Here is a 24645-nt window from a genome sequence, read left to right on the forward strand (position 1 = left end):
TTTGTTCGTAGTACCAAATTTAGAGTTATAAGGATTAAAAGAGATGCAATATATTCAGAAGACTTAAACCAAACCTGGCATATACTAGATCCATATATGACCTGTATTTACCAGTACTAGGTAAATGGTCAAGTAATACTAGCTTTTAAAAATTTTAATGCTGTAGGAAACATCATTTTCCATATATCCTTGATTTTGGCAAGAGTATAGATCCAAAACACAAGTCCCTGATCACATAATTACATCGTTAAAGCATATGTGAATTCAAAATTTTGATAAATATTTCCAAATAATTCTTCACAAATTGTACCAATTTATACTTCAGTAATGAGTTACGAGTGCTCAGTTTTTCATACCCTTGCCAACATTGTTATTAACTTTTTCAAACTCATAGATAAGAGATATTACCATTTTGTTTTCCTTTTCAGTGCATTTTTAAAGTTGGGATAGAAAATACCTACAGGGAGGGGCACCTGGGTAGCACCTGACTTCTCTTGATTTCAGGTCAGGTCACAATCGATTGCAGGGTCATGAGATTGAGTCTTGTGTTGGACTCGCGCTGGGTGTGGAGCCTGCTTGTCCCTCTCCTGCCCCCCATATTCCTGAGTGTATGTGCTCTCTCTCTCAAATAAAAATCGTAGAATATACCTACATGAAAGTCAACCTTTTTTTAGCGTGTAGTCTGTTGAGTTTTAACAAGTGTATTCAGTCATGTAAACACTACCACAATCAAGATACAGAACAGTTCCCAGCACCCCAGATTCCCTTTGTTATGAATGAATTGAGAATCTTTTCGGTAATGATTAGACACTTGAATTTGTTTTCTTCCTTGTTTGCTTGATTTCTCATTTTCTTGCCTTTCTTCCTTCTTCCCTTCCTTTCTCCTGTTATTCTTTTTGTGTGAACTGTTCTCTACATTGCCTTTTGCTTATAGGATTGTGTGCCTGTCTCATACTGATTTCTAAAAGCACAGTGTGTGTGACAGAAATTAATCCTTTGTCATATGTTTGCAGTTTTCCTCCAGTTTATCTTTTGGCTTTAAGTTACGCCATTCTTCTGGTTCTCCAGAAATTTATAAATTTTGCATTGTTAGATTGTCAGTCTTTTCCTCTGTGGTTTCAGGGCTTTATGTTATGCATTAAAAAGGCTTTCTGAAGTGTAAAGGTTTGTTTAAAGATTTTTCTCCAACTTTTATATTTTTAATGTTTGCATATTTGATCCTTCTACACAGTATTTTTATATAAGAAAATAAAAGCCTTGCTTTCTCCACCATTCTCAAATGGTTATCCAACCTGCTCTTCATCATTTCTTGAATAATCCATCTTTCCCCCTAGTCGTCTAATGTGTCCTCTTGGACACATACACTTTTCATATGTGTTTTGGTCTATTTCTTGACTTGCAAGTTTTTTTCCCCCCCTCCAGTTTTAAGCTGTGTGTTTTCATATCTTGGATCACTCATTCTCCTCAGTTGTCCTTTAGATTTTTTTCTTACCCTTTTCATTGTTTTCATGTCCAAATTAATTTCAGTATCACTTTATCTGGTTTCTTTTTTTTTAAATTATTTTATCTAGTTTCTTGCAAAAATGTCATTGATGTTTTCTTGAGATCTTGAGTTAATGTTTCGACAGGATTTGTTTTATATAAGAATAAGATGTATCTTTTTATGTATGTAAGTCTGTTATGGTCCTCTGAGGAGTTTTAAAGTTTTTCATGTAGTTCTGGACATTTAAAAAAAAATTAATGTCATCTTTTTTTGGAAACTATTATAAGTTGAATCTGGTCTCTTATTTATTTGCCTGCCAGCTTTTTAAAAATAATTACTAGTGATTTTTACATATAAATTTTTTTTTATTAACATATAAATTTTGTAAGCAGTCACTAGAATGAATTTTTTTTTCTTTTTTTCCCCTAGTAGTTGTTCATCTGCATCTGTTGTATTTTAGGTATTCACTCCTGTCATCTGTAAATAATGACAATTTGTATCCTCCTTTCCAATATTTATACTTACTTCTTACTCTTGCCTAATTAATTAGCTACTATGTTGAAAATAATGCTAATTAATACTTGTTAATTGGCATCTTTGTTGCTGTCTTTCAGCATTTCTTATTCATATGACTGTTAATTTTCTTATATGTTCCATGTTAAATGTCCATGTTTTTCTATTTTATAGAGCTTTTTTGAGGGGGTTAGGATTGATGTTATTTTTTTTTTCTGATCTTTTTTTTGGTGATTTATAGCTGTGGCCGTATAATTTTGCTCCTTTACTCTACCATAAATTATGGTAAATTTACAAATAATCAGCTGTGCTGGCAATTCTGGGATGTACCTCACCTGGTTGAATGATTTCCCCACACCACTCCAATGTTTGCTGATATTTAAGATTTGTTTTCAGTATTCATAAGTGAGATCAGTGGGGTTTTGTTTTGTTTTTAACATGTTGTCTTTGTCCAGTGGTGGTATCAGTATTCTTTGGCTTCAGAAACAAATTTGGGAGATTTCTTTTTCTATGTCCTAAAGTAGCTTAGTAAGTATTGTATTTAATGTCTTCAGTGACTTGTCCCTTTTTCTCTCTAAAAGAAGAAGGAGCCATGGTGGTTCTTTGAGGACGTTCTCAGGTTGACAACTATTCATCGCTTTTGGGTTCCTGCCTCTTCTGAGGCAAATTTTAGTAATATATATTTTGCCACAAAATTACCCATTTCATCTGAATTTCACATTTTTTAAAAAAGATTTTATTTATTTATTCATGACAGACACACACAGAGAGAAGCAGAGACACAGGCAGAGGGAGAAGCAGGCTCCCTACAGGGAGCCCGACCTGGGACTCGATCCCGGGTCTCCAGGATCACACTCTGGGCTGAAGGTGGTGCTAAACCGCTGAGCTACTCGGGCTGGCCTGAATTTCACATTTTTACTGAGTTTTCAAAGTACTCCTATATTTTGACTTCTTGACTTCTTGTGGATCTGTTGTTACTTCATTTCTAATTCATATAAATACATTGTCCCTTTTTCTTGATTAAATGACAGCTAGTTGTTCATTGATTAAGTTTTTTGTGCTCTGATCAAAGAATTAACTCTTAACTCTTGTAATGTTTACTACTGCTGGGTTTTTTATTTATTTATTTTTATTTTTTATTTTTGGTTCTCATTACTGACTTCTGGAATTGAATGCATACTTTAATTCCTTACTGGTTTACTTTTGTAAACCTTTAAGGCTTCGAAGTTTTCTGTGAGTTTTAGGGTCTTGCAGAATTGCATAGATTTTCATCTGTAGCATATCCATTATTAATATTAGTTTAATCTTTTTTTTAAAATTTTTATTTATTTATGATAGTCAAAGAGAGAGAGAGAGAGAGAGAGAGGCAGAGACACAGGCAGAGGGAGAAGCAGGCTCCATGCACCAGGAGCCCGACGTGGGATTCGATCCCGGGTCTCCAGGATCGCGCCCTGGGCCAAAGGCAGGCGCCAAACCGCTGCGCCACCCAGGGATCCCTAATATTAGTTTAAAATGTACCATTTTCCCTTTGAGACTTCATCTCTTTGATTCAAAAGGATGTTCAGTGATTTTTATTTTTGTTTTCCTTTTCAGTTTTATTAAAATCATTTGGTGAAATATTTTCTTTCTTTTTTTTTAAGAGTTGGGTAAGGGTCAGAGGGAGAGGGAGAAAGAATCTCAGACAGGCTCATTGCTCAGTGGAGCCCATGATCCAGAGATGACCTGATCCAAAACCAAGAGTCTGACGCCTCTTGAACGAACTGAACCACTCAGACATTCCCTAATGAGATACTTTTCATTATGAGATATCATTATGAGATATTAAATTTACTGATATCTTCGTTGTGACTTAACATATTGTCACGTTTGGTAACTATTCCATAAGCTCTTGAAAAGCAGATATGTTTTCAGTTTTTTTTAAAGATTTTATTTATTCATGAGAGAGAGAGAGACAGAGAGACAGAGAAGCGGAGACACAGGCAGAGAAGGAGAAGCAGGCTCTATGCAGGGAGCCTGATGTGGGACTTGATCCCGGGTCTCCAGGATCATGCCCTGGGCCAAAGGCAGGCGCTAAACTACTGAGCCACCCAGGGATCCCATATTTTCAGTTTTTAAAAAAGTTTACAGAGTCCCATATAGCTAAAAGATAAAATTATATAACTTAAATCTGCTATATTCTTCATTTTGTTTATTTTCTTGGGCTGAAAGCAGTATTTTAATATTCCATCTCGTGTGTAAAGATTTTTTTTTTAAAAGATATATTTATCTTGGAGGGAGAGAGCAAGACCGGGAGAGGCAGAGGGGGAGAGAGAGAGAGAGAGAGAATCTCAAGTAGACTGTGCTTAGCATGGATCCGGTCATGGAGCTCAGTGTCCTGACCCTGACTGAGATCATGACCTGAGCTGAAACCAAGAGTCGGATGCTTAACTGTCTTTGCCACCCAACCACCCCTGTGTGTAAAGATTTTTGGCACTTTTATTTTCTTTGTGGATTATACCTTATGTGATATGCCCCTTTTTATTTGTATGACCATTTTTCTTGAGTGTAACACTATCTTACTGTTACACTAGGTTTCTTGTGTTTTTGTTAGCATACTCCTCTTTTCATTCTTTTCTGTTAGAGGATTTTTCTTTCTTTTTAAAAAAATCTTTTTTTATTTATTCATGAGAGACAGAGAGAGAGAGAGGCAGAGGCACAGGCAGAGGGAGAAGCAGGCTCCATGCAGGGAGCCTGATGACTCGATCACAGGACCCCAGGATCACGCCCTGAGCCAAAGACAGATGCTTTAACCGCTGAGCCACCCAGGCGTCCCTGTTAGAGGATTTCTCCTGAAGCAATTAAGATTGGTGTTCATCAGTTAATTTAAAAACTTCACCTAACTATGGACTCCTGTATTTTTAAATATTTCATTTTTAATTGAAAGAAGTAAATATGTGCTCTTTCATTAATTTCCATATATAGGACCAGTGTCTTTTTTTTTTTTAAGGTCTTATTTATTCATGAGAGACACACAGAGGGAGGCAGAGACAGGCAGAGGGAGAAGCAGGCTCCCCATGGGGAGCCCAATGCAGGACTTGATCCTAGGACCCCAGGATCATGACCTGAACCAAAGGCAGAAGCTCAACCACTGAGCCATCCAGGTGCCCTACCAGTGTCTTTTATTTAAATATCCATTGACTGAACTCTTACCAGTCTGAATTATGTAAAATCTGCCCTTAAATAATGCATTATATGTGATTTCCAACTTGGCACTTTTTAAGTAGAATTAGAAGTTTTTATTTATTTTTTATTTTTTTTTATTTTTTTATTTTTATTTTATTTTTTATTTATGATAGTCACAGAGAGAGAGAGAGAGAGAGGCAGAGACATAGGCAGAGGGAGAAGCGGGCTCCACGCACCGGGAGCCCGACGTGGGATTCGATCCCGCATCTCCAGGATCGCGCCCTGGGCCAAAGACAGGCGCTAAACCACTGCGCCACCCAGGGATCCCTAGAATTAGAAGTTAATCACACTTGCAAAGCAATCTTTCTACAAAGGCCTAGATTTTTTTTTTTTTTTTTTTTTTTTAGATTTTACTTATTCATGAGAGAGACACAGAGAGAGAGGCAGAGACATAGACAGAGAGAAGCAGGCTCCATGCAGAGAGCCCGTTGTGGGACTCGATCTCAGGGCTCTAGGAGCACACTCTGGGCTGAAGGCAGGTGCTAAACCCCTGAGCCATCCAGGCGTCCCAGGCCTAGATTTTTATTTAAAAGTCAAATTTTCCTAGGCTTTTAGAGTGATTTTATTTATACTTAAATGCAGATGTCTAAAAAAATTTTCTGTGGAATTATTTAGTGTTTATAAATCAGCTCACTATTTTTGTAGGAAGAACTTAAAAAAATAAAACTTACCTGTTTGCATGTTTAAAACATGCAGTGAATTTAAATTCAGAAAAGTTTGGATGAGCATCAGCCATATGTAGGAGGTACTTTATGTGATGGAGACATAGCCAGGGGTGATGACTAATAATATTCCTGATTTCAAGGAGAATAGATGTAAATATGATTCACTTGATGGACTAGGATAATCACAGGAAAGCTGAAGAAGAGGGTTGTTCAGTAGTGGCTAATAGAGATTTTTTGGTATTTTGAAGCTTTCTGAGACCGCTGGTTTTAGTGTGTTTCCATATATGATAGGATTTTTTAAAAAAATATTTTATTTATTTATTCATGAGAGACACAGAGAGAAGGCAGAGGCATAGGCAGAGGGAGAGGCAGGCTCCCTGCGGAAAGCCTGATGTGGACCTCGATCCTAGAACCCCGGGATCACGCCCTGGGCCAAAGGCAGACGCCCAACCCCTGAGCCACCCAGGTGTCCCCCATATATGATAGGATTTTTAAAACCAGACCTGAAAATCTTTTTTCTAATAGTTGAGTTTATCCCATTCATATTTATTGGCATAACAAAACCTGGGACCTTGTTTCTATCATATTTCATGTTATATTGGCCACTGCCCATATTTGCTTTTCTAGTATATGATCTCTTTTCCCTCTTTCTCCTCCCTTTCTGGAAGGATTTTTGCATCTGTCCTTTATTTTTCCTTATTTTATAAAGTTAATGGTGAGTTATACACTGACAGATTGAGGAACAATGGAGTAGAATAAAAGGAACTGAAATGGAAGGGCATCAACGGTGGCTTGCTAAGAAACTGGCAACATTCAGGGCAGAGACAATAGTGAAACTACTCATCTTGCTATTTCTTCTGTGGATGTCTTACTTGCCTTAAAGTCTTGCTCTTTGTTCTTTTAAACTGTCTTCACAGATAGTTTAAGCTGGTGGTTCTAAGTATGGTCTGTTGATCCCCTTTGATAATGATGCTAAAACATGATTTGCCATTCCTTGAGGGTGCAGAAGCAATGGTGGATAGAATTAGTGGTGCCCTTCCCCTGCCAGTCAGTGGCACCAGCTGTGGTTGCTTGAACTTGCACAGCAATCTTCTGTTCTTTACCTCTAAGCACTTGTAAAAAGAAAATCACAGTTACATTTAAGGATGTCATTGAATGAGGCACCTGGGTGGCTCAGTTGTTTGAGTGTCTGCTGTCAGCTTATGTCCTGATCCCAGGGTCCTGGGATCGGGCTCCGCGTCGGCCTCCCTGCTCAGTGGGCAGGCTGTTTCTCCCTCTCCCTCTGTTGCTCCCCACTGCTTGTGCTCCCTCTCTAGTTCTCTCTCAAATAAATAAAATCTTAAAACTAATGCCATCAAAGAGGCTGTAAAAATTGTTACATTTATTAAATCTTGGCCTGGAATACACAGCTTCTCAGAATCCTTATGATATTCAAGTGTATAGAGCGTGCTTTTTACCACATGCTAATGGAAGAAGGTTGTCTCAGGGGAAGTGCTTGTGCTGTTGGAGATGCTGAGATAGCTATTTTCTTCATGAAAGGTCACTTTTACCTAAAACAACAGTTGATGGGACTCCTGGCTGGCTCAGTCAGCAGAGCACGTGACTCGTGATCTCAGGGTCATGAGTTCAAGCCCCATATTGGGCAAACTTACTTTTTAAAAAAACAAAAACACAACAACTAAATAAATAAATAAAAGAACCGTTGGCAAACTATGGTTTTTCAGCCCGGGTTTTCAGTAGACAGTATGATATATTCATTGATGGTATTGGTGTTGATAAATTCAAGTGCTCAAGCAGAAATTAGAATTGTGGAAAATGCGTGTCTACCACTATTAGCTTAACTGCCTCCCAGTGTTATTAGTGTTTTCTGATGAGGTCAGTGGTAGTGATGTTAATAACATAGGTGATTTCTTTTTTTTGATATTGTATAATGAAGTCACTGATGCATGGTGTTATAAAATCACACATGCATACATACATACCTGGAAGATTGATTCAAAATGCGAACTAGACCAATGGATTAGAGTATAATAGAATAAAGAAGTCATTGAAAGGGTTTCTGATTTCCCAGTGCAGCTAACTTTTTAAGATATTACTTGTTGATTTTTGGTATAATATCACAGGAAAGAATAGCCACAGTTGTATGAAAAGATTATTAAAGAAAATATTTCTCCCTTTCCCAGCTATATATCTGTAGGAGGTTGGATTTTCTAATTACACTGAAAGAGCATATTGTAACAGATTGAATGCAGATGGAAACAAGAGAGTCCAGCTGTCTTAAGTCAGACAGAAAAAAGATTTACAATAAAGTAAAACAGTGCTACTTCTTTCACTGAATTTGTATTGTTTGGGTAAATATATTTTTCAGGAAAATATTATTTATCTTAACATGTAATGAGTATATTGTCATTTAAAAATGAATAAATAGGGCAGCCTTGGTGGCTCAGCATTATAGTACCGCCTTCAGCCCCAGGGTCTGATCCTGAAAACCTGGGATCGAGTCCCATGTCAGGCTTCCTGCATGGAGCCTGCTTCTTCCTCTGCCTGTGTCTCTGCCTCTCTCTCTCTCTCTCTCTCTCTCTCTCATGAATAAATAAAATCTTTTTAAAAAATGAATAAATGTATTAAAATCTCAGTTTTAATTTCTACCAGGGTAAATTTCAGTATATATAAACCACATAGATAGAGCTTTTTGTGGTCTTAAGTAATTTGTAAGACGATGAAGAGATCCCCAGACCAGAAAGTTGGGAACCACGGATTTAGCAACAGGCTGACTGACTCGGCTGCCTGTCAACAGGGGAGGCAGCCAGGTTCAGATTCCACGTCTCCTATCTCCTGGTGACAAGTTACTTTGTTGGGCAAATTCTAATCTCTTTGGGACCTGATTTCCTCACTTGTAAACTGGCAATAATAAAGCTGTTTTATTTGTTGAATGTGAAGTAGTTGATACTGTATTTTAAAGGTTTTCATTAGGTGTTTTAATGACAAGCATGACTGTCTCCGGTCAGTCCTTAAAAAAACAGGCTGTGAAATTGTTTGAAGATGTTATCTTCTGCCTATATGAATAAAGTATTCATGTCTAAAACCTTTTCCCATGAATCTTTATACACATTCTCAAGTATATGTGTAAACTTAAAATTTTACAATTAGGAAAGCAGTAAAACTAATTCAGAACATTTACTTGGGCATGATGAGACAGATGGTAATACTATAAAAAGAAGGCATATATTTTTGGAAGTGGAAACAGAAAAACAGATACTCTTAAAACTTACAGAGTGATCTTTGCCTAGCAAAAAAGGGAAGAGATAAAAGGCCATATGGCCTAATAGAACTTTTTATAGTTTTTTAATGTTTAGGATTGATTTTTGTTTATTTAATGTTAATGTTGAGTTGCATATGGATTGGTAGTTGAAAAAGGAATAATTACCAAGTAGATAATTAGGTATTTTTACTGTGGTTGTCAGTATCTTGTTTTCTGTGAATTGGATGCACTAGTGGGAAGCCTAAGCTTAAGGAGGTTAACTTAAATGTGAATATGTATCCGCTCAGAATCAGTTCCCAGTTCTCCTGGGGCAGTTGTATACATCATGTTGCTTGTCATTGTGGAGCAGTGTTCTTCATTTTGCTGCTGTGTTCACGCAACACATTTTTATTGAGTGCCCTATTTTTGGCCAGGTATGTGCTAGGTGCTGGGGATAAAATGTAAAAAAAAAAATCAACTGATCTTTGCTTTCATGTAGAATATAGAGTCTACTGGGGTGATAGTCCTTAATCACATAGGTTTGTTTTTTTTCTTTTAAGATTTTATTTATTCATGAGAGAGAGAGAGAGAGAGAGAGAGAGAGAGAGGCAGAGAAGCAGGCTCCATGCAGGGATCCTTACGTGGGACTCAGTCCTGGGACTCCAGGATCACACCCTGGGCCGAAGGCAGCGGTAAACCGCTGAGCCACCCAGGGATCCCCCTTAATCGCATAGTTAATACAGACAGATCTAAGTATTTCCATTTCAAATGAAAAATCCAGGCGGGAGAGCTATGCAGTGTTCTGAGGTCTTGTACTTGGGGTTTTCACCTACTCAGGAAGAGCAGGATGTGGTTCCTTGAGGAATTGATAGATAAGCTGAAGTGTGAAGGAATTAGTTGGAGATGAGAATGAAAACATTTCATATCAGAGGAGCAATATGTTAAAAGTTGTGTTGAAGGGGATCTCTGGGTGGCGCAGTGGTTTGGCGCTTGCCTTTGGCCCAGGGCGCGATCCTGGAGACCCGGGATCGAATCCCACATCGGGCTCCCGGTGCATGGAGCCTGCTTCTCCCTCTGCCTGTGTCTCTGCCTCTCTCTCTCTCTCTCTCTCTCTCTGTGACTATCATAAATAAAAAAAAAAAAAAAAAAAAAAAAAGTTGTGTTGAGAATATGGTAAACACGAATGCTTTCCAAGTAATGGCCACCCCATGTTAAGGAGTTTTCTAACTATTGTAAATAATGGCAAATTATGGCTCGAGGTGGCAGTGTGGGAGGTGAAAGTGGGCAAGTTACCTGATCACCATACCTGAGTAGGTTTGTGTGTCTAAAATTGGTTTACTCACAAGTACTGAGCACCTCCTACACCCTTGGTGTGGTCCTAGTCTCTTGGGAGACATGGGTGAATGATCCCTGCTTTTGTGAAGCTTATGTTCTTTAACAAAGTCTGAGGAGGGGAAGAAAAAGCAACATAATAGGAGAACTGTTATTGTGTGCTAGAAAAAAAGAAATGTGATGCAGTAAGGTGGTTTGTATTGCAATCACATGCCCAGTCAGGGCAGATCTCACTGAGAAGGCGACAGCTGGGCAAAGACTTGAAGGAAGTGAGGGATTGGTGGGGTTGGTGGTGTGGTATTTGCAGCAGCACCAGTGCCCTAAATGGAGCATGTTTGTGGTATTCACCGAGCATCAGGTGGAGTGGAGAGAGCGGCCAAGTAGAGAACGGGAAAGTAACGTTATATGGGCTCTCACCACTGTAAAAACTTGTGTTTTTACTGAGGCAAATGGAAAGCATTTGGGGCTTTACTTTTCCCGCAGTTTGTCGATTGGATTCGAGAAAGAGCAGAGTGTATGTGGACAGATTCGGCTTTATTGCCTCTGTATGGGCTGCGCCCCCTCCCCCTGCTCTTTTGTTGCTCAGGTCTGCTTTCCACATCATGTTCTGGAGCTTTCTTCATCTTCTGTACCTACTTTTCAAAACTTAACCTAATTGTAGATCTCTAAAGCTTAGTCTCACAGCATGTGGCACATCCTCCACGTATTTTCCACCCAACCCCTAGATGAATCTTTGTGTATTTCTACTGTATTATCTCTGTCTGCACACCTACAGGAACAGGTATACAGGTTTCTTTTTTTTTTTTTTCTTAAGATTTTATTTACTTACTCATGAGAGAGGCAGAGAGAGAGAGAGAGAGAGAGGGAGGGAGGGAGAGAGGCAGACACACAGGCAGAGGAAGAAGCAGGCTCCCTGCAGGGAACCCAACATGGGACTCGATCCTGCGTCTCCAGGATCACACTCTGGGCTGAAGCAGCGCTAAACCGCTGAGCCACCCCGGCTGCCCCGGTATACAGGTTTCTAACGTAATGACTAGTATATTCAAAACTGCGGACCCAGAAGGGTTTGCAACTGTGTTTCCTATCAGAGATCATGTTTTAGCCAATTAACAGTTTTTAATTGAAGTTGAATGTTAATGTCACTAAAATTATATTGCAAAGTGGGGCATTTAGCAAGAATGATTTGTAAATGGAAATTAGATATTAATAAAACCTTTGCATGCAGTTGATTCATTTCTGGCTCTCTCCAGTGTTCATATATTAAACCTGAAATTCAACTCAACCATTGTTAAAAAATTTATGGGGAGTGTGGTCTACCAGGGAAACTTGGATGGTCCTCTCCTAGAACTAGAGGTAGTTCCAGGTGATTGTTTTAATATCTTAAATTTTATGAAGAAACTGTTCATCTAAAAAAAGAAAAAAAAAAGAAACTGTTCATCTATTTTTTGGGTAAGGTTAAGTGGAGACCCCTGGGTTTTTGTTTTTGAATTTGGTTTTGCCATCCACCTAACAGTCCTCGTGGGTTTGTATATATATGGTGGTATGCTGGAGAGGACGATGTGTGGGCTCAAAACTGGGAAGTGCATATTCAAACTAGAACATGGTGATATTTGAAATCTTTTCATTGTTTTTTTTTTAATATTTATTTATTTTTAGAGCATGCATGTGGTGGGGGGGGCAAAGGGAGAGAGGGAGAGAATCTGAAACAGACTCTGTGGTGAGCGTGGAGCCCCACGTGGGGCTGATTTCACGACCCTGAGATAATGACCTGAGCTGAAATCAAGAGTCAGATGCTTCACAGACTGGGCCACCCGGGCGCCCCCGAAACCTTTCATGCTTCTGAATGCACTTAGAATCAGACCTGTATCCCTCAACATACTGCCTCAGCCCCCCCCCCCCCCCAACACACACACAAACACACCATTCACCTCAGGCACAGCGGGCTTCTCAGGGTTTGCATCTGCAGTTTCCACCTCAGCCTGTGAGCTTAGCCTTCCCTCGGTCTCTCCACCTTAGCCTTCCTTTGCATGACTGGCTTGTCAGAGAGGCTGGGGGGGGGGGGTGTTATGGAGTCCAGAGTAGGAACCCCAGTATTCTCTGATTGCTGTCTTCTCCTCATGGTATCTCTCACACTCACTAATTATGTCTTCCTGGGCTTACTTGTTTCCTGTCTGTACGGCCCAGACAGCCTCTCCCAAAATAGTGACCCCCGTTGGCTGTGTTGCTACCCCGGGGGTGTTCTTCTTTCCACTTACAAGGTTTTCTCTGAAGACAGACTTTTTGTGGGTCAAGACTCCTCAAGGATCTGATGATAGTGATAAAAAGAACAAGGACAAAATATTTGGTCTGAGTCCAAGGCCTTCTCAAAGCCACTAGGACCTGCCTGTGGGTTTATCCACACCCTGCCATGTGGACAGTCAGGGGCAGTGGGAAAGCAAAGCTTAGGAGTCCACGAACTCTCCCCTGTCTCTTTGTTTATAGTCTAGTCTGACTTAAAGCTTTTAATTTTTGGTCGTGTTCAGAGTATACTGCTCAAGAATATGATCTCAGACTGCCTCTGTCCAGCCTTTTCCTGTCATTTCTTTGACCGGTCTTGGAGCTCACAGATGTCATCTCTTAGTTTTGTATCAAACACCGTAACTTCTCTTGGATCCAATGGAGTATCTTACACATGGAGGAGGAAGGGACTTTATGAAAAATAGCTTACTGCAGAAAGGACGTTCTGAGTACCTACTGTAAGATTCATATACTCAGTACCACTTTTATTTCCTGAGATAGCATCATTCATATATATGTAATACCATGAGTGCTCTGTTTTTCACCCATGCTCAACTGTCCAAAAGCAAAAAGATTTTTATTTCTAGATGTACTTCTGTAACTATGTGGAGGTAAGTGATGAAGGGGAGGGTGGCACTTAATATTTTTATTTCTTTCTCTTCACTCGTGTTTATCTGATTGAATTTCTTCAGTAGTCTTACATACCTGAGCACAGAACACATGCCACATGAAAGTCCGGGGATAGATTCTGTGTGGTGGAACTCGCTCACCGACAGGCAGGTGTTCTTCTCCTTGGCCTGTTTCATTTGTAGCATTGACTTTTGATTTTGTAGGAGATAGACTACTCCGTTTTGATAAGAGGAGTATTTACTTGGTATCAAAGAATTTAGGCAGTATATTTTAAATATGTAATGGTAGTTCCTGGTTAGGAATATAAAAATGAATGAGACGTGTCTCTTATCTTCAAACACTACAATCTGGGGAGATAAGATATGAATAGAATGCAAGCAGTTCTAGGTCACTGTGTGACATACTATTAAGTGAGTGCAGGTTGAGTATTTGGAGTTCAGACAAGGGGGAGAGAGCTCCCTTCAGGCCGGATGATTAGAGCAGACTTCAGGAAGAAGTATAATTTTTTAAGGAGTTCTCTGAAACATGGATTAGGAAAAAGAAAGGAAATATTTATCAGGAGGAGGGAATAGCATTAGCAGGCACAGAAGCAGGAAAACAAAAGCCTTTGTAATTATGATTGAAATTGAACTAACATTTTATTCCAGCCCTAGCTAGTTAACTGGGTTTGACCCTATGGGTTAGGCAGGCTTTAGGTTGGCTGACATGCTTGAGTTTGACAGATGTTGGAATGACAACTCCAGACAGACCATATATAAGCCATTCTGGATGTTGACCCATTGATCTCGTGTGTCAAGAATTTGCTGATTTTCAGTGATTATTGTAAATACTTTCTTTGTAACATCTGTCACTGGGGCTGAACATGTTTGTTTTGTCTCATGTTTATATCCTTTAGTTTTCTATTTTATAGCTATTGGTAATTAAGTTTTCTTATTCTCTGTGTGAATTGATGCCCAGTTATTTTATGAACAAAATTGGATTTGTTGCTAGTGAGCCAGAAAATTATCACTAACACAGGAGGTTTTATTAGTCTTCAGGTCACTATTTCAGCCTGTTAAGGCAAATAAATGCAATTTCTACTGCTATGAGGAATTGTACTTAAAAGTTCTCTCTGATTGAGAGAAGTTAATGGACCTTCTGGTATATGTAGGTTATCCTGTTTTTCTCAGCTCCACAAAAGAATTTGACAGATGAAATCTCAGTCCCTTTGTAGTACCTTTTGAACTGAAGTCTTATTCTTTTATTTTTTTTTTAAGTTTTTACTTTTTAAAGTAACCTCTGTAGCCAGCATGGGACTCAAATTCACAACCCCAAGATCAGGAGTCACATGCTTTTCCAACAGAGCCAACCAGGCGCCCCTGCAGTTTTATTCTTTACCCTTTTGGTGTCGGGTTTAAGACATTTATTTCTATCTCAAAGTCTTAAAGATATTTTGTATTTTATTCTAACTAAACTGAGATTTTCACTATTAGATTTTTAATCTACTTATCATTTATTTTCACTGCTGGTGTGAGGTATGGAGTCCAGTTTTCTCATTTTTCCAGATGTATAACCAGTTGTCTTAGCACTGTGGAGAAACTGTGTACTTTGCTGTTGGTTTACCTTCTGTTATATGTCAGCTTCCCATGTATGCCTGGGCCTGCTTCTGTGTGTGATAGTGTTTCTTTATTTGCAAATATTTCTGCAAATATTTCCATGGTACACACATATGTAATACTACAGAATTAGTTAATGTTACTCTTGAGTAGTATTTAGTTGCAGCAGAATGTATAACTGACTTTAGGCATTTGAAAAACTTGTTTGTGTCATGGAGTGTGCACATGCAATGTACAGATTTTCATGAAGGTACTTTTGCCTTCCTAAAATACTTCTGTAGAAAGGCAAGTTGATATGGAATTAGTATGTAAATGCTAAGTATAGTAGGTTATGTGACCTCATTGGTTGACGACCCCAGGAGCAGGTGGATAGTTTGTTGGGGTGCAGGGTGCTGCGGCCAGGGCTGGGGCTTGCTCATCTGCCAGGCCCATGGACTGGGCTCATGTGATGCAAACACATACTGATTTTTTACCAGAAAGCCACTTTGTTCATTTAAAAAAAAAAAAAAGATTATTTATTTATTTATTCACAAGAGAAGTGGGGGGTGGGGCAGAGACACAAGCAGACGGAGAAGCAGGCTCCATGCAGGGAGCCCGACATGGGACTCAATCCTGGGTCTCCAGGATCACACCCTGGGCCAAAGGTGGCGCTGAACCACTGAGCCACTCGGGCTGTCCTACTTTGTTCATTTTTACTTACTGTTTATTACCATGATGTACAGGATATTGGCTCCTTTCTACTTATTTTTTTCTTACTCATTGACCTCTTAAAATTTCAACGTAATTTTACACATACTGTTATTCCCAAGGGAACAGCTTATTTTGCTTACATTTCATATCAGCCTCTTTCTAATAGCAGGTCCTAATTCATCTTAATCACATATCAACAAAATATCTAAATTCTACAGCATGGTGGTTTTACATTTACAGATGTACCTGTCACAACCGCAGTATGAGCAGGGATTGTTCTTCTTGTCAGTAGAGATTAGATATTGGAATCTGTCTTTGGCTACAAACCTATCATGTCTACTCAAAAGGAGTGACTTTGCCAGCTAAAGCATGTGGTCATTCTCTGTTTCATGTTTATGAATGGCCATATTTTTGTCAGATTAAGAATGTTAATAACTTAAATATTACATGTTCATACTTAAGTAGATGATAATGGTACTTGGGTAGTGAGTTCATCTAATACACAACTTGTTATAATGTTTAAAAATGACTGGGACTCCAAATACTTATATGCGTTTTATTTTTTACAACTTGCTCAAAAACATAGTACATGACAGTAAGACTTTAAAATTGCTTTTTCCAAAAAAAAAAAAAAAAAAAAAATTGCTTTTTCCTTTATGGAGATGATATTGCTGATCCCCTGACAGATTGTCTGATCTGAGTGGTTTTTATTAAAAATGATTTCATGCAGATTCTATGTGCACAGTAACCAAATCCTATCTGTAAAGTAAATGTTGGTAAGATACCTCTCCCTTCATTTGCCACCGTGTTATCATCAGTATATTACTAATAGGTTTGTCTTATAAATTATCCATTCATACATCTCTCTCTGCTCCTGGATTATGAGGCCATAAACGATTTATTAATCTGCGTATGACCATACAGTGCTAGGTATGTAGTGGGGACTTGGTAAACGCATAATGAATTACTGAATGTCATAGAGCTTAGGGCTCCAGTCTTTTGCCAAGAAACAGAGTGATGTTAAACTGATGGGTGGGGAGATTGGAATCTTGCTTTTACTTTTATTAGCATTTTGCATGAGTTGAGCTAATCATCCTGTTAGGGCATTATAGATACTCTGATGGTTGCAGAAACTGCAGAGCACAGATAGAGAGGAAATAAAACATGATGTGTAGTTTCAACAGAATGTCTTTGCAATGTAGTTATGACTGTTATGAGCATTACTTCTGGGACTAAAGTTTTTCCTATAAAATGACATTCAGAAAGTCTTTACAGGGACGGCTCAGTAGTTGAGTGTCTGCCTTCGGCGCAGGGTGTGATCTCCGGGGGTCCTGGGATCGAGTCCCACATCGGGCTCCCTGCAGGGAGCCTGCTTCTCCGTCGGCCTATGTCTCTGCTTCTCTCTCTGTGTCTCTCATGCATAAATAAATAAAATCTTAAAAAAAAAAAAGTCTTTACAGAATTAAAATCTTCTTTTCAACAATGGAATGTTGTACAAGATAGTTTAGAAAATATATTTTTGGACATAGAAGTAAAAATTTGTCAGGGAAACTACAAAAAAAAGATGAAGAAATAATAATTCTGGAAATAGGCTTCATAATCTTCTTTAAAATAGACCCACACGTTGACATATCTACTTTCCTGGGCATACCCCCAGGCGAGCAGGCCGCAGGCTGTGCTCGGTGCTGCAAATGTGAAGGTGAAAGAACCTCCTTGTCAAGGAACCCACAAGTATGAGGGGACATGTCTAGACTTTTTTCCCAGGTTATTACAGATTTTGGGATTGTTTCTGTGTATTTTTACAGATGTTTAAATATTTGAAAGTGTGTATAAATTGTTGAGCAATAAACCAGACTCGCTACACGGCCACTTCGCCTTGGCGGCATCCTCTTGAGCGTGCGTGGCTGGTGACACAGGCGGCGGCGGGGCCCGTGCGAGTTCGTGCAGAGGCTGAGTGTCCGCCGGTAGAAGAGCGTTAGGAGAGACAAGGACATGGACTCATACTCAAAAGCAAGGTGCAGAGAGGAAGGAGGAAGACTCAGGTTTGTTCTAGTGTTACGAAATGTTTGGAGTGGACAGCTTCTCGTGTGCCGGCGGTGAGTGGAAAGCACCCCCGCCCCAGTGGGGCTGACCTCGTTGTCCACATGCTCGCAGGTCCTTGTTCCGGAGCTCAAGGAGCAAAATAAAACTTCTGTGGAAATATTTTTTAATGTGGCTTTTTTTTTTTAACTCTATGTTTTATTTTTTTAGAGCATGGCTCCAAAAGGTCCATGAAGCTGGAAGAGTACCTAGATGCAGCATTGCAGCCCCTCCAGATGTGTGAGGAGAGTCTTCTGGAGAGAAAGTGATCCTCTTGCATTAGGTAACTAGTCATAATGAAGAAAATCAGTCTTAAAACCTTCCGAAAATCTTTCAACTTGAATAAAAGTAAAGAAGAAACGGATTTCATGGTCGTACAGCAACCGTCGCTAGGCAGTGATTTTGGAAAAGATGATTCCTTGTTTGGTAGCTGCTACGGGAAAGATATGGCCAGCTGTGATATCACTAATGAGGACGAGAAAGGTGGGAAGGGCAGATCGAAAAGCGAAAGCCTAATGGGTACGTTAAAACGACGGCTGTCTGCGAAACAAAAGCAGAAAGGCAAGGGCAGCACACCGTCCGGGAGTTCTGCCGACGAGGACACCTTCTCCTCCTCCTCGGCACCCCTGGTCTTCAAGGACGTGCGAGCGCAGAGGCCCATCAGGTCCACGTCGCTCCGCAGCCATCACTACAGTCCCACGCCATGGCCTCTGCGACCCACAAACTCTGAGGAGACATGCATCAAAATGGAGGTGAGAGTCAAAGCCTTGGTTCACTCTTCCAGTCCGAGCCCAGCCCTGAATGGGGTCCGGAAGGATTTTCACGACCTTCAGGCTGACACCGTGTGCCAGGAACAGAGCAATTCCCTGAAGAATTCGGAATCTCAGAATGGAGACTTGCATCTTCACCTTGACGAACATGTGCCTGTAGTTATCGGACTTATGCCTCAGGACTACATTCAGTACACCGTGCCTTTAGATGAGGGGATGTACCCTTTGGAAGGACCGCGTAGCTATTGTCTGGACGGTTCTTCTCCCATGGAAGTGTCTGCGGTCCCCCCGCAAGTGGGAGGGAGCTCCTTCGCCGAAGACGAGAATCAGGTAGAGCAGGACCTCGTGGTGGCCCCGGAGATCTTTGTGGATCAGGCAGTGAACGGCTTGTTGATTGGCACCACAGGAGTCATGTTGCAGAGTCCCAGAGTGAGTCATGACGACGCCCCCCCACTCTCACCGTTGCTACCTCCAATGCAGACCAGTCAAATCCAAAGGAACTTCAGTGGGCTCACTGGCACAGATGCCCACGTGGCTGAAAGTATGCGCTGTCATTTGAATTTTGACCCTAATTCTGCCCCTGGGGTCGCTAGAGTGTATGACTCCGTGCAGAGCAGTGGTCCCATGGTCGTGACAAGCCTTACAGAGGAGCTGAAAAAACTCGCGAAACAAGGATGGTACTGGGGACCGATCACACGCTGGGAGGCAGAAGGGAAACTAGCAAACGTGCCGGATGGCTCTTTTCTTGTTCGGGATAGTTCTGACGACCGTTACCTTTTAAGCTTGAGCTTTCGCTCCCATGGCAAAACACTTCACACGAGAATTGAACACTCAAATGGTAGGTTTAGCTTTTATGAACAACCAGATGTGGAAGGACATACGTCTATAGTTGATCTAATCGAGCATTCGATCAGGGACTCTGAAAACGGAGCTTTTTGTTATTCACGATCTCGGTTGCCTGGATCTGCGACTTACCCGGTCAGGCTGACCAATCCAGTATCACGGTTCATGCAGGTGCGTTCGTTGCAGTACCTGTGTCGGTTTGTTATACGTCAGTACACCAGGATAGACTTGATTCAGAAACTGCCTTTGCCAAACAAAATGAAGGATTACTTACAGGAGAAGCACTACTGAAAGATTATGAGAACCCTGCATCTTGCACTTTGGGATTTAGAAAAAGAGATTGAAATACAGTTTACAAACTTTCATTGCTATCAAAATCTTTTGCTGCCATACTATTTCAGTTTTATGTGTAAAAGTAATCAATTTGTTTAGGGGTGGGGAAATGTGTCAGCAAGGTGTCTTGGGTTTATTTTGGTTCTTTAAAAAGGGAAGTCTTGAGGTTTTGGAAGTGTGAATTATCTTTCATAAATGTGCAGAATAAATCACAATGTGAATTATCAGATTCTCCTTAACCACCCCCCCCAAGTCCTTTGCTGCTATCCACTGTGATTTTTATGCATTAAAAGCACATTTCATGTGTATTTGACCCTAAGTAAAGTTGAATGAAACTTACAGAATGAATATTGTTATGTCTCTTTAAATGGCCTGTTTTCAAAGATCGTGTTGAATAAACATACCCATATGATAAAACGCAGGATTTACACATACACTGAAAATGATTTTTAATCTCATACTTTAGAAAGATTTATTTAGAATTATGATTTGACATAATCTTGGGTATTGGAATGCAGAACTGCAACATATCTTTTATGACATTTCTAAATTGTTTTTGAGGTTGTGAAAAGTTGAATTTTTCTGTTGCCTTCATTTTCATCTTGTGGTTTGTCTCTTAATAAATGGCCTTACATTAAAAAAAAAAACATAAAGAAGTGTATACCACCAATTTAGAAATTGTTGCCTTTTCTGTCATTAAGCTCTGGTACAAATTGGCATAACATAGAAAGACCCATGAGACTGGAACTATTATTGAAGAGATGCTAGATGATCATAGTTTCCTGTGATAGTAATGTTTTTGTGTTAATTATACTTTCCTTTGGTAAGGTGTTTTCTCTGTGATTCCTTTAGCTTAGCCAGCATTTTCTTTGGGTGAACTTGATGTAGAACAGATTTTCATAAAAGGACTAGATTCTCTTGCAAAATTTAAGTTTATATAAAGTTTTAAATTGATTTGAGTAGAAACATTGTTTTAGAGTTGGATTTATATTCTTTTACATAGTCACTATTGAGCCGTGCTAGATTTGACCCTCCCTTTTCTCCACCAAAAACACAAGAAAACCCCAATGACTCTAGTTGAAAAATTGTGGAAATTGCAGAGCATCATGTAAGAATATTGAGACCTTATCAGATGTATGGAAGTCTTGTTGCCTACCGTATATACTGCCATTTAAAAATAGTTTGTTTTGTTTTAAATTTAGCTAAGTCTTAAGTAAATTGGCAGGCATCCTTAGTTATTTTATCTGAATCAGTTTCTTGGGTTGAGGGGCGAAGAGGAGTCTGTTATCCCCAGGACTTTAGTTATTTTGAAATTCAGTGTTTATTTGCTTCAGTGAGTATTTTGGAAGCACCCCATCTAGAAAATGTTTCCATGTCAGATGAAACCTATGATTTAAGACATTTCTTCCCTTGTCACTCAGTTTTCCTATCTTTTACCCCTCAATTAAAAAGATGAGTAAAGGTCTTAGGTCAACCTTAATGGCTTTGTAATTCAGACACACCAGTATCCCTGTTTTTTTTTTGTTTTTTTTTTTTTTTTGTGGTTGTTGTTGTTACTGTTTTTTTCTGTTTTCTAGGGTCAGAACTAAGAAATACGAAGAAAAGGCACAATAATATCGTGTTCTGGTATTTTGACTTAAAGGGGAAAAGGTACTTAATTTTGGTGGAATGTTGATTGTACCTTGTCACAAAGACTCCTCTTTCATTTTCTGATATGTTTTCAACTAATAAGATGGATTATGGAGTATACTGTAATAATATAATTTAAGTGTTCACTATAAGCTATTTGGATTAAGAACTATTACAGAGTTGTAAACTTATCAAATTAATGCAAGACATTTAAACTATTTTTTTGCAAAACTATTTATTTTTAAACAATTTAAAATATATCTAGGGTGAGTTAAAAGTCCCTGTGCATCTATATTAGATGGCAGGTATTGTCACAGAGTCACTGTGTGTTAATAATAAGTGTTGAAATGGCTTCTTCATGTTTCTAGAAGCATTTACATGAACTCTTCGTGAGATCATGGTGCACAGAGGTCTTTGGACCGCCCTGAACCCTGTCTTCTCATGTGGGTGTAGCCTGTTCCCCACGTTTTCCTCATGATACCATGTGTTCAAGATCTAACTGTTAGTTTCAAGTTATTATTTTGATTTTTCATCTAAACGCTTTTAAAATTGTATTTTGTGTTTTATGGGGGGCAAGTCTTGATACTGTTCTAATTCAGAAAGCCAGTTTTTTACATGTTTTTGTATATTCACAATATAAAATACTTTAAGGTGAAATGCCCTATCCTAATCCAGTTTGAAATTGCTAGGGTCTGATAGTATATTGATAAACATAAAAGTATTTGCCAAGATATTATTTACAAATAAAGGAGTATTGCAATATTTTCTGCTTTTTTGTAGAGAGAACTGTTTGGCATACGCAGCACAACAGTATGTGAAAGATTGGCTAAATAAATAGTCTGTTTTAAAATGGAAAGGGGAAGAGATCAATCTCTATCCTATAATTTGGTCTAGATACCGTTTGGGTGAATTTCTGGATTCGACTGAATGGCAGTTTAGATGGCGTGGGCACAACCTGTACGTGATTTTTAAATACGTGCTTCTAAAAATCTGAGCTCAAGGCAAGAAAGAGAAAACAGGAAAGCTGTATCCTTTTGCCATCGTACATGAATCAGAGTAATTTTTTTGAATCAACTATTTCATCATAAAACTCGATGGAGGCCAGAAGCAATTCTAGGCTTATCAAGACACTATTATGCATTTGTATAAATAGTAAGAAAGCATAGAAAGTACTTGAAAGATATCTCACTCTTTCTCTAAGGAAAACTGTTCTCTTTCCACTTGGTGCAATAATCTGAAAACCTAGGAGGTCAAAAATATATCACAGGAAATGATCATAGAGCTAAAAATAGTTTTTGAGGAAACCAGCTACAAGGGCAACCATCTTGCTGTTGAAGAAAATCAAGTGCCAAAAGGTTAAATCATTGGCATATAGGAAATAAACATCAAGTATACATTATAATTTCTGAGCCAGTATTACTGAAACAGGATAAAAAATTACTAAAATCTTAAATAGGTGATATACAGTGTCCCTGCTAACTATAAATCTAAATATCTTAACAATGCTTTCAGAAATGCCAATTTTAATCATTGTACATTTCACATTATATATGAAAGATAATTTGCTTTGTGAATGATTCAAAATAATAGAAATTAAATCTTAATGGCTTTTCATCGAATGTGAAGTCTTAATTTGAAAATGAAATCGCACTACCAGCAATAGACAGTTTTGTTGAAAACTCTAATAAGGAACAATTGCCAGTTCCATAAATAACTTTAAAATTCCAAAATAAAGTATTGGTATGCTAGTAATCACAAATTTGGTTTCTTTTAATACTTTTTAAAATCCTATTAAGGTTTTTTTTAAATAAACATTCTTTTTATTAGTCATAACATGGTGACTGTGTAGTTGCTGTTTCTGAAAAGTGATCCAAACTCTACATCCAGAGATGAAAAATTCTTATAGAATTTTGTAATAAGTATACATGTTGGGTTAAAGAAATTTTATAGTCGTTGGAGTGCCATGAAATTAATACTTGCAATCCAGATTGCTGTAGTTTACACTTTTTCTGTATGTTTCAAATCAGGTGTGTACCATTTGTACTGAGAACACCACAGAATGAATTATCCAAAGTCCATTGATTTTACTATGTGTTTTGGTTTGTAAACAAATTATAGTAATTTCTTGCACATTTTTGGAAATTAATTGTATAAGAATTTATGTATCTGCTTCTAGATACAATATGTAAATAAAAATTTCGTTCACAAGATCTGCCTTGTAGTCCATTTAATACCTGGATACAGAGTCTGATTTTTTTTTAAAAGATTTTATTTACTTATTCATGAGAATACACAGAGAGGACTGAGAGAGAGAGAGAGAGAGAGAGAGAGGCAGAGGCAGAGACACAGGCAGAGGGAGAAGCGGGCTCCATGCAGGGAGCCCGATGTGGGACTTGATCCTGGGTCTCCGGGATCACACCCTGAGCTGAAGGCAGACACTTAACCACTGAGCCACCCAGGCATCCCACAGAGTCTGATTTTAACTAAATCAGGTTAACTGGGTAGTTTTTGGATGCCCCATAAACTGGGCAGAGAACTAGAGGGAAGGGACCAGCAAATTTAGTAAAAAAAAAAGAAAAAAGAAAAAAAAAGAAAAATTGAACTAGTATTGCTCATGGGAGACAGGAAATGAATGAAGAATCAGCTAATGTTGCTACTGTTCTAAAGCCTTCAACATACAGGAGTGAGCTGAAGAACACCTACTAGACAAAGACTGCTTAAAATTAGCATAATAAAACTTCACTACAGGAAGGTAGTGCTGAATGATGAAATGTTTAGAGTGTGATAATTTTTAAAAATGTCCCTATTACTTAATAGTGTTTAGTAGAAATAGGAGATGATATAGTAGATCATACTAAATTTCTATTTAGTAGAAATAGGAGATGATCAAATTTTCTTTAATTCTTTTAATCTTGCAGTTACCAGTTTTAAGGGTTTCTTAACCTTCTGAAATGTCTTTTAGAAAAATTGTTTTCTTTCTCTTTTTGTGACTTGTCTTGCTAATGGATGATTTATGCCAGTTGCTCTGTTCCCACTCTCCTTCCCCCCAGAGCCGCCTTCTCTCCAAAGTCCATGGCTCGGTAACACCTGGGCCTGACGCTGGCAGAGAACCCAGTAGTAGTGTAGTAGTGGCGTCTGAATAAAGTATCCATATCTTTCTTTTCTTTTCTTTTCTTTTTTTTTTTTTTGGCAGTTTTATACCTTTATTTGACAATCAGCAATTAGTTCTCATTCACATTCTTCAAAAATCTGAAGATTTTTGAAAGTGGTGACAGGTACGTAGGTAACCAGCGTGTAGAGCTTATTTGGTGAATCTTCATCCTCATTCCGTTTTCTGGACAAC

The 24645-nt window shown here is 38.8% G+C and overlaps 1 protein-coding gene across 6 annotated transcripts in view; it reads left to right on the forward strand.

Moving 5' to 3' along the window:
• The window catches only part of SOCS6 (suppressor of cytokine signaling 6), a 40580-nt gene extending 17068 nt beyond the window's left edge, over window positions 1-23512 (forward strand). For all 6 annotated transcript variants that reach the window (XM_072758093.1, XM_072758095.1, XM_072758092.1 and 3 more), the window contains one exon: window positions 17899-23512. In XM_072758093.1, the coding sequence (XP_072614194.1) occupies window positions 18024-19631 (1608 nt within the window). In that variant the 5' untranslated portion in view covers window positions 17899-18023 and the 3' untranslated portion in view covers window positions 19632-23512. The remainder of the gene's footprint in view (window positions 1-17898) is intronic.
• Window positions 23513-24645: the final 1133 nt, after the last annotated feature.

This window comes from Vulpes vulpes, chromosome 5 (genome assembly GCF_048418805.1).
Source record: "Vulpes vulpes isolate BD-2025 chromosome 5, VulVul3, whole genome shotgun sequence".
Lineage (NCBI taxonomy): Eukaryota > Metazoa > Chordata > Mammalia > Carnivora > Canidae > Vulpes > Vulpes vulpes.